The 14,956-nt window shown below is 45.5% G+C and overlaps 1 protein-coding gene across 1 annotated transcript; it reads right to left on the reverse strand.

Annotated features, from left to right (window-relative positions):
• Positions 1-983: 983 nt before the first annotated feature.
• On the reverse strand, positions 984-14,203 carry TUT1 (terminal uridylyl transferase 1, U6 snRNA-specific). The gene is made up of 9 exons (XM_006181761.2): positions 14,044-14,203; positions 12,427-12,617; positions 5,816-6,131; positions 5,533-5,633; positions 3,842-4,311; positions 3,144-3,253; positions 2,869-2,979; positions 2,599-2,691; positions 984-2,196 (listed from the first exon to the last, which is right to left on the reverse strand). Exons 1-9 carry the CDS (start codon positions 14,123-14,125, stop codon positions 1,046-1,048), a joined length of 2,625 nt encoding a protein of 874 aa, XP_006181823.1. The 5' UTR covers positions 14,126-14,203; the 3' UTR covers positions 984-1,045.
• Between the last annotated feature and the right edge of the window lie 753 nt (positions 14,204-14,956).

The following is a 14,956-nucleotide window of genomic DNA, read 5'->3' on the forward strand; positions in this document are numbered from 1 at the left end:
TCGGTATCCCTCGGCGGCCGAATGGAAAAAGAAGGGGGTGGGGCCTGCTGGCCGGCGCGGAAAGAGCTCGCGCCTGCGCGGTGGGGCATGGCCAATCGGAGTCTGTCTGTGGAGGTGGAAGACGGGGAGGGAAGGAAGACTGTGAGAACTAGCCGGAAAGCCGCCCCTCTGTAGCTACGTGGCACAACTGCCAGTCTGGCATAGCGCCGGGTCCCAGAGGCGTTTCCCTCAGGCTCGCGGGGCCCACGGTGATTTGATGGCGGTCCTGCTGGACCCCTAACATCATGATGTGGGACACGCACAGGAGCGGAAACAACTGCATGAAGGTGGTGGGGTGCCAAGTTCCTTTTCTTCCCGTTCTAGAGAGGTGATACATCTAATCAGAGTCCGAGTCTGAAGCCCCCTGTAAAAGTGAGGGTTTTTTCCCCATTAAACCACTCTGCAACTTCGGGATGCTGTTCTGCGAGAAGGGCACTAGTCCCAGGGCCTGCAACAGGGGAGGGGCTGAGGGAGAACACAGCCACATCCTTTCCACCTCCTGTCACCCTTTAGGGGCTGACAGTTCAATTGATGGGTTGCCTTTTACCCACGCTTGGATCTGAAAATCTTTTACCCAATTTAAGAACAGGATGAATTCTCCTGTTAGGTGAGAGAATGGAGAACCCTGACCCCAAATTTCAAGCACTGTCTTCATTCATAAATTTGGGCAACAAGATAGATGTGGAAGCAAACTTGGCTCTCCTGACAGGTGCGTTTCAAGCCACCACCCAGCACTCCATCTTTGGAGTACTCGACTGCGTGGGATCCAGGTGCCAGACACACTCATCCTGGGCACTCCCTGCAAACTGTGGTAAACGTTCTGGACACAAGCTGAGAGAACCTGTTTTACGGTGGCCAGAGAAGGCACCTCTGAGAAGGCTGCAGTAAGGTCTGGGGAAGGGGAGGACCGGACAGAAGGAGGATGATTGATTACCAGGTGGAAATCAGGAAACTATAGCGTTTATTAATAAACTATCAGCTTTATTGCCCTTTAGGGCCCCCATCTTCACTTGAGGAGATTCCGAAGTGCTTGAGGGAGGAAAACCTGTAAGAAATGATGGAGATCGGGGAACAGGCCTTGAGAATCCTGGAGTGGGGTCACAGTGAGAGTCTGGTCAGCCTGGGAGGCAGATGCCACAAAGGTCAGGAGCGGCTCAGCCTCTGGCCTCTGTTCAGCACTGCTCAGTCCTCTCAGCTCCCGAGTTACCCGCGCCTCAGTTGCCAGCCATCCTGCTCCTGTGCCAGCACTGCCTCCATCTCCCTCCTTGGTTTGCTGCTGCAAACGTCTCCGGGCACGCCGCCGCCCCTGCCATACTCGGTGCCACAAGGCACAGCGCCAGCTCACTGAGGAAAGCGAAGCCCCCTTCTCTGTCTCGCCCTCAGACCCTTCTTGGGTGGCCTCAGGTCTTTTGGGCCCCTGCTCAGCCAGCGCTGCAGGGCCTGACTGCCCCTCTTCTCCAGTGGCTGGATGCTTTCTGGTTGTCAGGGGCAGCTCCCCTGGCTGCCCAGGGCTCCGCATGGCCCAGTCCTGCACTGTCTCCCCAACCTCTATCACCATTTCTTCCACCCCATCTTCACCGTGGTCCCCTGCACATCCCTGCTGCTCCTCCTGCCCCTCCTCACAGCTATTTTTCTCACTGTCTAGTTTCAATCGTTTGCTTGTTCCTCCCTGGGGAGATTCCCCAGTTCCAACTCCCTCTGACCGCAGTCTCTTGGTTCCCTGTTCTATATGGCACCCCAGTGCTTCCCTTAACACCTGGACCAGGGCAGCAGTGAGCTGGGTGAAGGGAGCCGGGGGTAAAGGGATGGGTGTTGCAGACAGCAGGGAGCTAGGGGAGCTGGGCTGCAGAAGGGGAAGCAGCCCCCAGTCCCGACCCCGGGAGGAACGGCGCTGGTACTGGAGGCTTCGGCAGTAATTGGCTGCTGCTCGGCAGCAGTTCTGTAGCCGCCCAGCCACCCGGCTGGTCACATTGGCTGCCACATTGTGACTCAGGTCAAAAGGGTCCTGGAGATTCATGGGGCCAAGGCGCAGGCCCTCCCAGAGATTAGAGGGCAGGCCCCCTGCCACAGGCAATGCCTGACCCTCCCGCAGGGACAGCAGTGAGCCACGAAGATCCCAACAAGAGACGCAGGAGAAGAACTGGGCCAGCAGGGAACCTGGAGGAGGAGGAAGACCAGGGAAAAGGGGTCATTTAGAGGCCAGAACTGAGGTCAGCCCTGCACCAGAGCCATTCCCTTCTTTTTCTCGCCCAAGTGGCTGAGAAGAGTGCCAGAGCCAGGCTCCTCCAATCCCTATAAACAAGAAGTCAAACCTGTCTCCCATGCCTCCCAGTACTGCTCCTTCCCCTTACTGGCCTTGACAACCTTGGTAACCTTGGGCAAGCCACTTAATTACTCCAAGGCATGGTTTCTTTATCTGTAAAGTGGCAAGAACAATATTAGCTATCCCACGAGGCTGCTGTGAGAACCAGGCCTGGCACACAGTAACTGTGTGATGTATGTTACCCACTGTTGTGATTAGCATCATTTATTAGTTTCTAACAGGCTCCCCAAACTCACTCAGGGGCTCTTTGTTGGTGCTGGGCTCCAGTCTTGAGGCATCCCTGGGGAAACTACAGTCCCAGCCATCAACCTCCACCTGTTCGCCCTCACCTACGAAAGTGAAAATGGTGAGGGTCAGCCTGCAAGCAGGAAGACTGAGAAGGAAGGGTGTGGAAATGGGGGTGATAGCAGAGATCTCATTCCCAGGGAAGCTCAGTGTGTCTAAGTGAGATGAAGAAGACAGATGAAGCTAAGGAGATAGGGCGGGTAGAAGTTGGGTTGCTGTACCTGCTTTCTGGGTGAGCTGGGACACTGTGGGCAACACAGGAGGGTCCCTGGTCTGAAGGAAATAGATCACGAGCAAGGTCAAAGCGTAGTTATTGAGAAGTGGGCCACTCCCTGGGTAAATAATTAATAATTCCAGTTAGATTAGAGGTGTTTCTGCTCTCTTCATAGGCAGCTTTCTGAACCCCAGCTCCTGGACCTACCTTCCTCCTCTCCCTGAATCCCTGCCTTTGCCCCGACACCAACACTGCCCCAAGCCTGTCCTGACTCATTCTCACCTGACAGTCCTCGACCCTGAGCCCAGCAGCGCAGAGTGTACACAAGGGGCCGTACTCGCCCATCCAGCTCAGAGCAGAGACTCAGGAAGCGGGAGTTATGCAGCGCCAGCCTGGGACAGAGAGGAGTCAAGGGTGTTAGGGCTCAGGATCCTATCACCCCTACCCCAGCTCTTATTCCAGACTTGTGTAATGGGGGCCAGCTGGAATAAGGCCAAAAGAGGGTTTCCCACAGTGTCTTCTGACATGGTCTGGCCAGAGTGTGTACAAAAGAATGTCAAATGTGTTTGGGAAACACTACATCCTACAAATGTCTTGGACAGTCACAGAGCATGTTATTACAAGACTGATCAGAGCCTTCACTATGCAAAGAAACAAAGATAGGAAGAGGGGAGAAAGGAAGGAAAGGAGAAAGAGGGGGTAAGAGGAAGTGGGGGAGAGGGAGGAAAGGGAGAAACCCGTCGTGTTTAACTTAGCATTTCCCAAACTATCCAACCACGGAACTCTTTCCTAAATCCTTAAAAACAGTATCCCAAGAAACACACATTCTGAACATTGAAATGAAAGCCAGACATGAGATGAGTGTCAAAAAGACAGGACCAAACAAGGACAACCTCAAGACTCAGTGGGTGCAGGGGTCCCTCCTCACCCACCCTAGAGTGCCCAGCTTGCCCACCTCCCCACCTCCTAAACAGAGGTACCGATTACTGAAGGAGATGTCACCATGGAGACCCGAAGGACGATGGCAGAACTTGACCACAGGGCGTCGGGCAGAGGGCACAGTGTGGACTCGGTACACTCCAGGGACACAGCCCCGAAGAATGGATCCCACCAGCTCCAGCATGCCCCCCACTTCTGATTTCTCCCCCTTCAGGGCCTCTGCCAGTTCCACGGCCTTCCCCAGGTCCCCCTCTCCTGGGTCCTCCAGCAGTGGTGAGGCTGGAGGCAGGGAATGGGGAGACGCGACGGTCTCAGAGGCCAAAGCAGAGTCTGGGGTCCGGGGTGCCCGGGAGGAAGAAGGAACTTCAAAGTCCAGGGCTTCTGAGTCTTGGGGAGAAGCTGGAGGCTGTGAGTCTGGAGGAGAGGTTGGGGTGCAGGCCAGGGCTTGAGGGTCCAGTGGAGATGCCAGGGCTGAGTCCAAGGATGGAGACTGTGGAGCCTTGGGGGCTGGCTGGGGATGGAAACAAGCTGAGTAAATGCCTCTCCTGCTGTCGCCTAACTGGGGAACATTCCAGCCCCAAGATATATCTATTACTGACTCTTATGGGCCAGGCCCTATTCTAAAGGCCTTAGAGTATTAATTCATTTAATCCTCATGAGCCCTTTTTAAAATTAACCTTTTTATGCCATGAAATAAATGGTCTGTATTCTACAAAAATATTATGTCATGAAAAATTAAAAAAAGCAGTGGAACTCTTTCAGATTGAAGAAGACTAAAAAGACGACACAGCTATCCACTGTCAGGGTAGCTGACAAAACAAGTATGGAACGTAGATTCATTTTGTAAAGCGCTTTTATATTTTACCACTGTAACATTTCCTCAACTCGAGCGTTGTAATGTGGTTATACACTGGAGTACCTTTGTTCTTAGGTAATACACACAAGAACATTAAGGACCAAAGGGGCATGATGTATGCAACCTACTGTCAAATGATTCAGAAAATATAAACTGTGAGTGTGTGTGTGTGTGTGTGTGTGGAGGGAGAGAGAGAATGAAAAAAGAAATAAAAAAAAAAAACCTTTTGTGGGAGGGGTAAATGGGAACCCTGTACATTCTGCTCAATTTAGCTGTGAACCTGCAAATAGTGTATTTAAAAACTTGGGCTTAGCATGCACAAGGTCCTAGATTCAACCTCCAGTACTTCCATTAAAAATAAATGGATAAATCAATAAACCCTATTAGCTCCCCCCACCACCAAGAACCAAAACAAAACAAAACAAAATAACCCTTTCCTATTCCCAAGGCAGAATCTGTACATTAGATGTTAGAAAAATACAGATAAGCAAAAACATGGGGGGGGGGTGTATATGTATACATACATATACACACACATACAATAATGGGTTATGTATATGTTATAATATCTTATTGGAGATTTATATATATATATATGTATGTATATGTATATATTCCACCCACCCCAATAAGATATGATACACGCCATTTTGAAATCTGGCTTTCTTCCTGTTACAAGTGCCATCTATCTCATGTCAATTTATTTCATCCTATCCAATACCCACACACATTCACATCTCTCCAGTTACAATAACACTTTCAGGCAGGTCCTATCCCCATTCTACAGATGAGGAACTAAGGCATGAGATAAGTGCTTGCCAAGAGTCACATGGCCATTCCCACTGCCTCTTCACAGCTGCCGCCCTGGTCACATACCTGGGGCTCTTCCAAGTCCCCCAGATCCAGGAAGAGGTCAAGATCACAGCCATGGACATCAAAGCTGTTTATGGAAGAGCCAAAAGGATGGACCACACAGCCTGGGTGCAAAGCAGAGAAGAAAGGTCAAGAGACACTGCAGGGACTAACTAGTGGAAGAACATAACAGGGCACAGAGATGGAAAAGCAAGTAAATGAACACTGCTGGCTGAGGGAGGACAGGGGATGCAGACAGCGAAGGAAGGACAGGGAGGGCTCAGACACGATGAGGGAGGCGACTCACCAGGGAAGAACTCTGTGAAGACCTCCTGCATCAGGGCCACCACGAGGCTCCGAAGCTGCCGCTCAGCCTCGGAGAGCTCCCTCAGCCCCACCAGCTTCACCATCTGTGCCCCCACGTCCGGAGCCTCAGCTAGTGCTTTAGCCAGCTGGTGACTATCGGGGGCGGCTCCTTTAGGGGACTTGGAGGCTGGGCTCTGAAACTCTTTCTGCTCCCGTGGCCGGACCCTCAGGCGATGGCCCCCCAGGCTGTGCTGAGGCTGTGACAGGACAGCTTCCCGGGTAGCCACGTCCCCCATCTCCACGATGGCAAACACTCCCTGTCAAACCACAACAGGGACAGGGATGATGGTTCTGGAACCAAGAATCCAAACACATGGTCTAACCGTGGGTGAGAATCTTTAAAATGGGGACCACCCTATAAATTGGGAATGTCTGTTTGCTGTTTCCATAACAACAGGGAACATATTTGGGGAAACAATTATCTCCCTCACTCCTATCCCACACATTTTATTCTCTACCAGGTCTGCTTCTGAAAACCTCATTTTACCTATTTCATCATCCCCTACTCTTCCCAATGACATTTCACTGCTTATACTATGACTCATCCCCTAACTTTTCCTGCTTTAATAAGACTCTTTTAATATTAAGAATCCATGTAATGATCACTGTGTTAGGCATAAATATAAACACGTAAGTTCTATCTTCAACAAACTTACTATTTAGGAGTAACAGCAATATGACAGCAGTGTTGCTATTTGGTTGAATTTAATGATACTCATTGGACCATTTTTTTAAGGTAAAATGTTAGCAGGAGCACAAAAAAATATGACTACTTTGGGACAGAAGTCTGTATTATTTTATATTCTCTTCAGTGGTAAAGCTAGAACCTTATCCTGCTTATAAAAAGGTACCCACTATGGTAATCAAGACAGTGTGGTAGTACTGACAAACCTTTAGCTAGATTCACCAAGAAAAAAGAGAGAAGGCTCTGATAAATGAAATAAGAAGCAAAAGAGAAAAAATAGCAATGGATACCACAGAAAACAAACAGTAAGAGAATATTATAAACAGCTATACACCAACAAATTGGACAACCTAGAAGGGACAAATTCTTAAAATCACACAACCTTCCAAGACTAAATCATGGAGAAATGGAAAATCTGAATAGACTGATCACTAGCAAGAAGACTGAAACAGTCCTTGAAAAGCTCCCCCGCAAAAAGAGTCCAGGACCAGACAGTTTCACAGGTGAATTCAACCAAACAAAGATTTACTATCTATCCTTCTCAAACTATTCCCAAAAATTGAAGAGGAGGGAACTTTTCCTAACTTATTTTTCAAGGCCAACATCACCCATACCAAAACCAAAGAACACACACACAAAAAATTAGAGGCTAATATCTCTGAGTAACGTAGATGCAAAAATCTTCAACAAAATATTACCAAATTGAATATAATAGTACATTGAAAGGATCATACACCAGAATCACACGGGATTTATTTCAGGGATGCAGGGATAGTTCAACATCCACAAATCAATCAACATGACACATACTTTAACAAACTGAAACGTAAAAATTATATGGTCACCTCAACAGATGCAGAAAAAGCATTTGATAAGATTCAACACCCATTTATGATTAAAAACTCTTAGTAAAGTGGGTACAGAAGGAATGTACCTCAGCGTAATAAAGGTCATATATGACAAAACCACAGCTAACATCATACTCAATGGTGAAAAACTGAAAGGTATCCCTCTAAAATCAAGAATAAGACAAGGATGCCCACTCTTATTCAACATAGTATTGGAAGTCCTAGCCAGAGCAATTAGGCAAGAAAAAGAAATAAAAAGTATCCAACTGGAAAGGAGAAGCAAAACTGTCACTATTTGTGGATGACATGACTTTACATATAGAAAACCTTAAAGACTCCACCAAAAAAATTAGAAATAATAAATGGCTACAGTAAAGGTGCAGAGTACAAAAGTCAACGTATAAAAATCTGTTGTGCTTCTATATGCTAACAATGAGCCAGCAGAAAGAGAAATTAAGAAAATAATCCCATTGACAATCACAAAAAAAAGAATAAAACACCTAGGAATAAATTTAACCAAGTAGGTGAAAGACCTGTACACTGAAAACTATAAGAGTATTAAAAGAAACTGAACACACAAATAAGTGGAAAGACATTCCATGCTCATGGATCGCAAGAATTAACATTGTTAAAAATCCTAAAGCAATCTACAGATTCAATGCAATCCTTATCAAAATCTCAAGGAGATTTTTCACAAAAACAGAACAAAAAATTCTAAAATGTACATGGAACCACAAATGACCTCAAATAGCCAAAGCAATTCTGGAAAATAAAAAAAAAGAAGAACAAAGCTGGAAGCATCACACTCCCTGATTTTGCACTATATTACAAAGTCATAGTAGGCAAAAAAAAAAAAAAATCCTATTAGCAGAAAAACAGGCACATAGATCAATGGAACAGAATTGAGGACCCAGAAATAAACCCATGTGTATATGGACAATTAATTTACAACAAGGAGCAAAGAACATATAACGAAGAAAGAATAGTCTCTTCAATAAATGGCTGTTGTGAAAACTTGACAGCCACATGCAAAAAAAATGAAACTAGACCACTATCTCACACCATACACAAAAATCAACTCAAAATAGATTAAACACTTGAATGTAACACCTGAAACCATAAAACTCCTAGAAGAAAACAAAGGCAGTATACTCTTTGACATTGGTCTTAACAATATCTTTCTAGATATGTCTCCTTGGGCAAGGGAAACAAAAGCAAAAACAAACAAATGGGACTACATCAAACTAAAAAGCTTCTACAGAGCAAAGGAAACCATCAACAAAATAAAAAGACAACCCAGCAAATGGGAAAAGGTATTTGCAAATGATATATCTGATAAAGGATTAATATCTCGCTGGGAAAGGTATATAGCTCAGTGGTAGAGCACATGCTTAGCATGCACAAGGTTCTGGGTTCAATCCCCAGTACCTCCATTTAAATAAATAAACCTTATTACCCCCCACCAAAAAAAAAACAAAAACAAACAAACAAAAAAAAACCTAAACATCTCAATTGAAAAATAAGCAGAGGTGGGGGGGGAAAGTTAAAAAAAAAAAAAAGCAAGAGAGGCAGAAGAGACATTTTTCCAAAGACATACAGATGGCCAACAGTTACATGAAAATATATTCAATGTCACTAATCATCAAGGAAATGCAAGTGTAAACTACAATGAGATATCACCTCATGCCTATTAGAATGGCTACTATAAAAAAAAAAAGGCAAGAATTAAATGTGGGTGAGGATGTGGAGAAAAGAGAACCCTCGTGCACTGTTGGTAATATAAAAGTAGTGCAGCCACTATGGAAGACAACATAGAGATTCCTCAAAAATTTAAAATAAACCTACTATACAATCCAGCAATTCCACTCCTGGGTATTATCCAAAGAAAGCAAAAACACTAATTCGAAAACATATATGCAATCCTATGTTAGCATTATTTACAATATCCAACATATGGAAACAACCTATGTGCCATTTAATGGATGAATGGATAAAGAAGATGAGTATATATACAATGGAATACTACTCAGCTATTAAAAAAAAAAAGAAACAAATCTTGCCATTTGCAGTAACGTGGATGGACCTTGATCTCACCCTAAATGAAATAAGACAGAGATAGACGAATACTGTATGACTTCACTCCTATGTGGAATATAAAAACAAACAAACAAAATTAATGAAAAAACAAAAACAAACACATAGATACAGAGAAGAGTACTGATTACCAGAGGGGAAGGAGGTACAAAATGGGTAAAGGGAATCAACTGTATACTGATGGATGGAGGTACAAAATGGGTAAAGGGAATCAACTGTATACTGATGGATGGAAACTAAATTTTTGGTGGTGATCATGCTGTAGGGTACACAAAAATAGAAATAAATAGAAATATAATGTTGGAGGAGGGTATAGCTCAGTGGTTGAGCACATGCTTAGCATGCACAAGGTCCTGGGTTCAATCCCCAGTACCTCCATTAAAAAAAAATTTTTTTTAATAAATTAAAAAAAAGAAATACAATGTTGTACATGTAAAACATATAATGTTATAAACCAATGTTACCTCAATTTTTAAAATTTTAATTAAAAATTATGACTGTGGTACAGGCATAAAGACAGACATTCAGATGACAGGAATGTAACTGAGACTCCAGAAATAAACCCATACATGTATGACCAACTGATTTTCAACAAAGGTGCTAAGACCATTCAAATGGGGAACGAATAGTCTCCTCAAAACGTGGTGCTGGGACAACTGGATCATCACGTGCAAAAGAATGATGTTGGACCCCTACGTCACACCATATACAAAAAATTAACCAGGTGACAGCTTCGCCAGCACCCAGTCCTCAATCTCATGTGGAGAATGACAGATAATGGGTATGCAGTTTCTTTTGGGGGTGCTAAAAGACATTCTGGAATCATACCACATGAGGGTTGCCGAACCTTGTACATATACTAACCACCACCAAATTGTACACTTTATTATTTTAATTTATGCTGTGTAAGTCATGTCTCAATTGAAAATAAAAGGGAGGGTACCCTTTCTACCCTTACTTCTACCCTATGCCAAATAGCACAAAGAACCACAGGGAACCTAAGGAGAAGGGCAGCCACCTGAACCCTCCCAGGCCAATTTTCTGACTCTGAGGAATCACACAGCTCACCATATTGCAGTACTACACCAAGTTTGCAGCCAAAGCCTTAGCTAGAAATTAAGTGTCTCTTTGCTTGGCCTTGTCTTTGTGCACATATTTCTCTCAAGAATCGCAAAGAAGGCATCAGGGAGGGCAAGATTAGCAGATTCAGGAGCTTGTGCCCCAGACATTTTTCTCGTCTCAACAGCAGCATCCCCAGGTAGAGCCACCATTTAATGAGGGCCTATTACAAACCAAGTTCATACAAGCTATTTCCAAGTCTCATAAGACTCCTACAACAAAGTATGTATTATTGTTCCCTTTTTACAAATTAAAAAATTACAAATTACTAAAATTCAGAGAGGTTAAGTAACTTGTGACTGCCCCCCAAGTAGGGATTCCCCCAAATCTCCAACTTCCCAGTGATGATCTCGAGGAAATGTTGTGGAGACTAAGTAAGATAGTGTATGTAAAGTACTTGCCACATAATTGGTGCATAATTGCTTAATAAAAATTGTAGTCATTATTGTCACAATCAGAAGCCTCAAAAACTTGAGCTTTAAGTTCAGGAAAAGTTCTTTCTTTACAACTGAAATAAATTTGAGCAAAAATGGGGGCACTGAGCTTTCTGAAGAAGTCACCTGGGACAGCCACTGCCAACTGCTCACCAATATATATTCTCCCATTTTTCCCTTACTAACAGAACCCTAATTTTTGTTCAGAGGGGCAAAGTGCCCTGCTAAAAAAACTTCATTTCCCAGACTTCCCTGTAGCTAGGAGTAACCATGTGATAGTTCTGGCCAATGAAATATAAGGAGACAGCTGCTGAAAAGGCCTCTGGAAAAGGTATTTTCCTGGGAAATAAAGTAAAGAGGGGTGGGTGTCAGACTCAGCTGACACTAGCCTTTTATACCCTGCCCTTCAACCTTCTCCTTCTTCTTGCCTGAAGATATGGAAGCAGCATTATCACAACTATGAAGTGAGAGCCAATGCCAATAATGACAGAGCAGGAGAACGGTAAAACCCTGGATGGCCCAGGTCTGGACTTCTTGTTGTAAGAGAACAATTAAGCCCTTTTTGTTTGAGCCACTGTAGGTCAGTTGATGAATGCAGTCCCTAAGAAAAACAGACCCCACCCCATCCCAAGAGAAGACCTGGGCTGCTAAGTAGATTTGGGATCACCTAAGCCACACCTACAAAACCAGAGTGTAGCCTCAGAATTATAATACGACCACAGAGCACAGACCCACAACAGTGAACTTTTTCCAGGGGACTAAAGAGACTCCGACAAAAGGTCAGCATGGAAGCAAAACAAAAGGATCACAAAGAATAAGTCTGTTTGTCTTGCACTGTCCAGAGGACACGCTGTTCTAACCAGATAACTCAGTACCTCTCAGCATAAGTTAAACTGCTGGCTGGATTATCACCAGTCTCTTATAAGGTTAGGCTAGATCTCCTGATAATGTGGTCTTAAAGCACCCACTTCACTGCAGTAGCTATTCATTTAATTGTCTACTTTCTTCATTGGACTGTAAGGCATGTGCAAGCAGGGACCATGTCTATCCTCTTCACTACTCAGAATGCAGCTCTAAGCACAGTTCACAGTACAAAGTTAGCAGTTCATTAAGTATTTGGCAAATAAAAGATTGAATAAATAAATGACCAACAAGTTCCCCAATAACTAATTCTGGTGAACTGATAACATCCAAACAGGGGTAGGGGGTGAGGGTGAGAGACTCACAGAGCCAGACTAGCCCAAGTACTGGGGTATCCATCAAGGGCAATCCAGATTAGGAACCAGCAGAAACAAGCTACAGTTTCTCTCTTGTTTCTTTTGGTATGCAGGACACCTGACTCATTCTTTGCCCCCAGAGCCATTCATTCTACCTTATCCTTGTCCATGACAACACTGGCCACAGGTCCAAATGCCTGGAAGTACTCAGAGAGCTGAGTAGAATCCACATCCCGGGGAAAGCCACTGACAAACACACTTCGAAGTCCCTGGGCTTTTCGGGCAGCTCGTAATTCCACCAGGTGCCGGTGCTTCCGACCTCCCAGGTGGGCATCTAGGCTGGGTCCTGCAAAGACAAGCATGAGACAAAAACATCCAAATGGCTCTTCAGCACACCTGCATAGCCATATCCTACGGATTCTTCCAAGCCATAGAAAGTGTGACCTTTGAATAACAAAGTCCTGGCTCTTCAGCTTCCTCTCTTGTCCGTCCATTCGTCTGCATGGTGCATTGTTAGTGATTCCCAGGAGAACTGGCTATACACGAGGGTATTTCTTTTTTTTTCTTGGGGGGGTGGTAATTAGTTTTTTTTTTTTAACAAAGGCACTGAGGATTGAACCCAGGACTTCATGCATGCTAAGCACACACTACCATTGAGCTATATACCCTCTCTCCCTTTTATCCCCAAGTATTTATTTCTTAAACCATCTATAAGTGCTAAGTAAAGCAACACCTGCACATTGTAAAGAAATTAACAGATAACTTATCCAGGTCATATAAAAAAGAACTAAATACATCAAGACCCTAGACTAGTTCCCATTTATCATTTCTGGGTATAGTATAGAGATTACATATGCAAGATCAGAAGTCACACTACCCCAAAATCAAATCCCAGCTCTTTCAAGCTATGTGAGATTTGGGGAAGTTACTTAACCTCAATGTGTATGTCTCCTCAGATATAAAAGCAGACAACAATAGTACCTACCACGTAAGTATTATTCATATATAGCCCTTTGCAAGAAGTCTGATACATGGTGAATGTGGGAAAACTTAGCTGCTATTTATTTTTTATTACACTTTGGGTCAGCTGCTTGATATCATCAATGTGTATGTGGGGCCAGGGAAGACTATCCTGGATTTCTGGCCTGCCCGACTGGACAATGGTAGTGCCATTCACAAAGGAAAAGAATAGAAGAGCATGTTTAGGGGAGATTATGATTCCAGACTTCAAAAGCGGAATTTGAGGTTTCACTAAGCCCCTCGCGCTGTCATAAAAAGACCTTGTCTCCTTTACCAAACCCACGTTCCGGACATGCATACCATGCTTCTTCACCAATCTCTGCCTTTGGGAAGCTCTTCTGTAGGGCTTCCCTCAACTACTATCTTCTCTGTGATTCCGCAGCTTTCCAAACTCATCTATTGGGCATTGGAATTGCCGTCTAGATGGTGAGCTCCTTCATCTCTAAATCCCCTTTCCCCACCCGGAGCCCAGCGGAGTACCAGGCGCAAAGGGGATGTCCAATAGATGACAATTAAAGAGGGAATAAAATAACGAAACTTTCGTCGTGGAGATTTCGAATACCAAGAAGATGGAGCGTAAGGTGGTGGGACTCTCCCCAGTCTGTAATTCCGTTGGACGGCGGAGTGAAAAGAGAGGTGAGACCCTACCAACAGACTTGACAAGAACTATGACCTACAACCCTAACTTTTCGCTAGGACCCAAAGACGAAAGCCCACAAACACACACCCCCCCCTCACTAGCCACCGCTTACGGTTGGCTGTAGTGACGTGGCAGAGGCAGCAGCGGAAACCCCCACGAGGCAGCGGTTCGACATCCGAATCCACCGCAGCCATCGCGACCCTTCGGCACTAACAAAATGCAACCACTTCGGCCACGACCGGAACTCACTCCTACAAATTGCCAAGCGCTGGAAAGCAACTTCCGCCCGTCCAATAGGAAGTGACGTAGAAGTCGGCCAATCGCGCGGCACACTCTTCCGAAAACCGACTTCTTTCCACTCAGGGTTCCGCTTCCAGCCCGTGCTAAATATCTGCCGGCTTTAGGAAGACGGTCTACGGTGCTTATCTGCATTCGGCAAGCCAGTTGGTGTGCTCTGAGCTGTTCAGGCGTTGATTGGCTCAAAGAGCATGAATATTCATAAAGCAGCCGCAAAGGCAGGCGCCGGGTTCTGTGCGCGGCCCGCTCCTTTGACAGCCGGCTGTTTCGTTGCTAGGTAGTGGTGGGCAGTCTGTGCCCCTCCTTCAAGGGGCAATAGAGACCCATGCGGCTGTATCAACCCCATATTAACTTGGCGAATAAAGGCGGAGGATGAGCAGCCTCCACGAAGCACGGGCTGTCCCTAGACTCCCAACCTCCTCAAGGCTGTTACTTTCTCCTTCAGCCGTCGGTCCTCTCCCAGAATGGGTGTTCTGCGACCTCTTTCTAGCCCTGGTTGAAGAGCTCTGCCCCCATCTGGCACCTTCCGGGCTCCACGGGGCCACAGCCAGTTGGCTTTCTTTCTGCGATAGCGTGCTGCATGGAGTGTACTCACCAGGCGCAAGAACCACTGGCCCACTTAAAATGCATGCGGCGGAAACTATGATGGCAACTGAATGAAGACGTTGGAGTGTGCTGCTTTCCCCAAGACTGTTATAGTGGCCAGTTCCTCCCACACTACCGAGGTG

This window comes from Camelus ferus, chromosome 10, assembly GCF_009834535.1.
Source record: "Camelus ferus isolate YT-003-E chromosome 10, BCGSAC_Cfer_1.0, whole genome shotgun sequence".
Lineage (NCBI taxonomy): Eukaryota > Metazoa > Chordata > Mammalia > Artiodactyla > Camelidae > Camelus > Camelus ferus.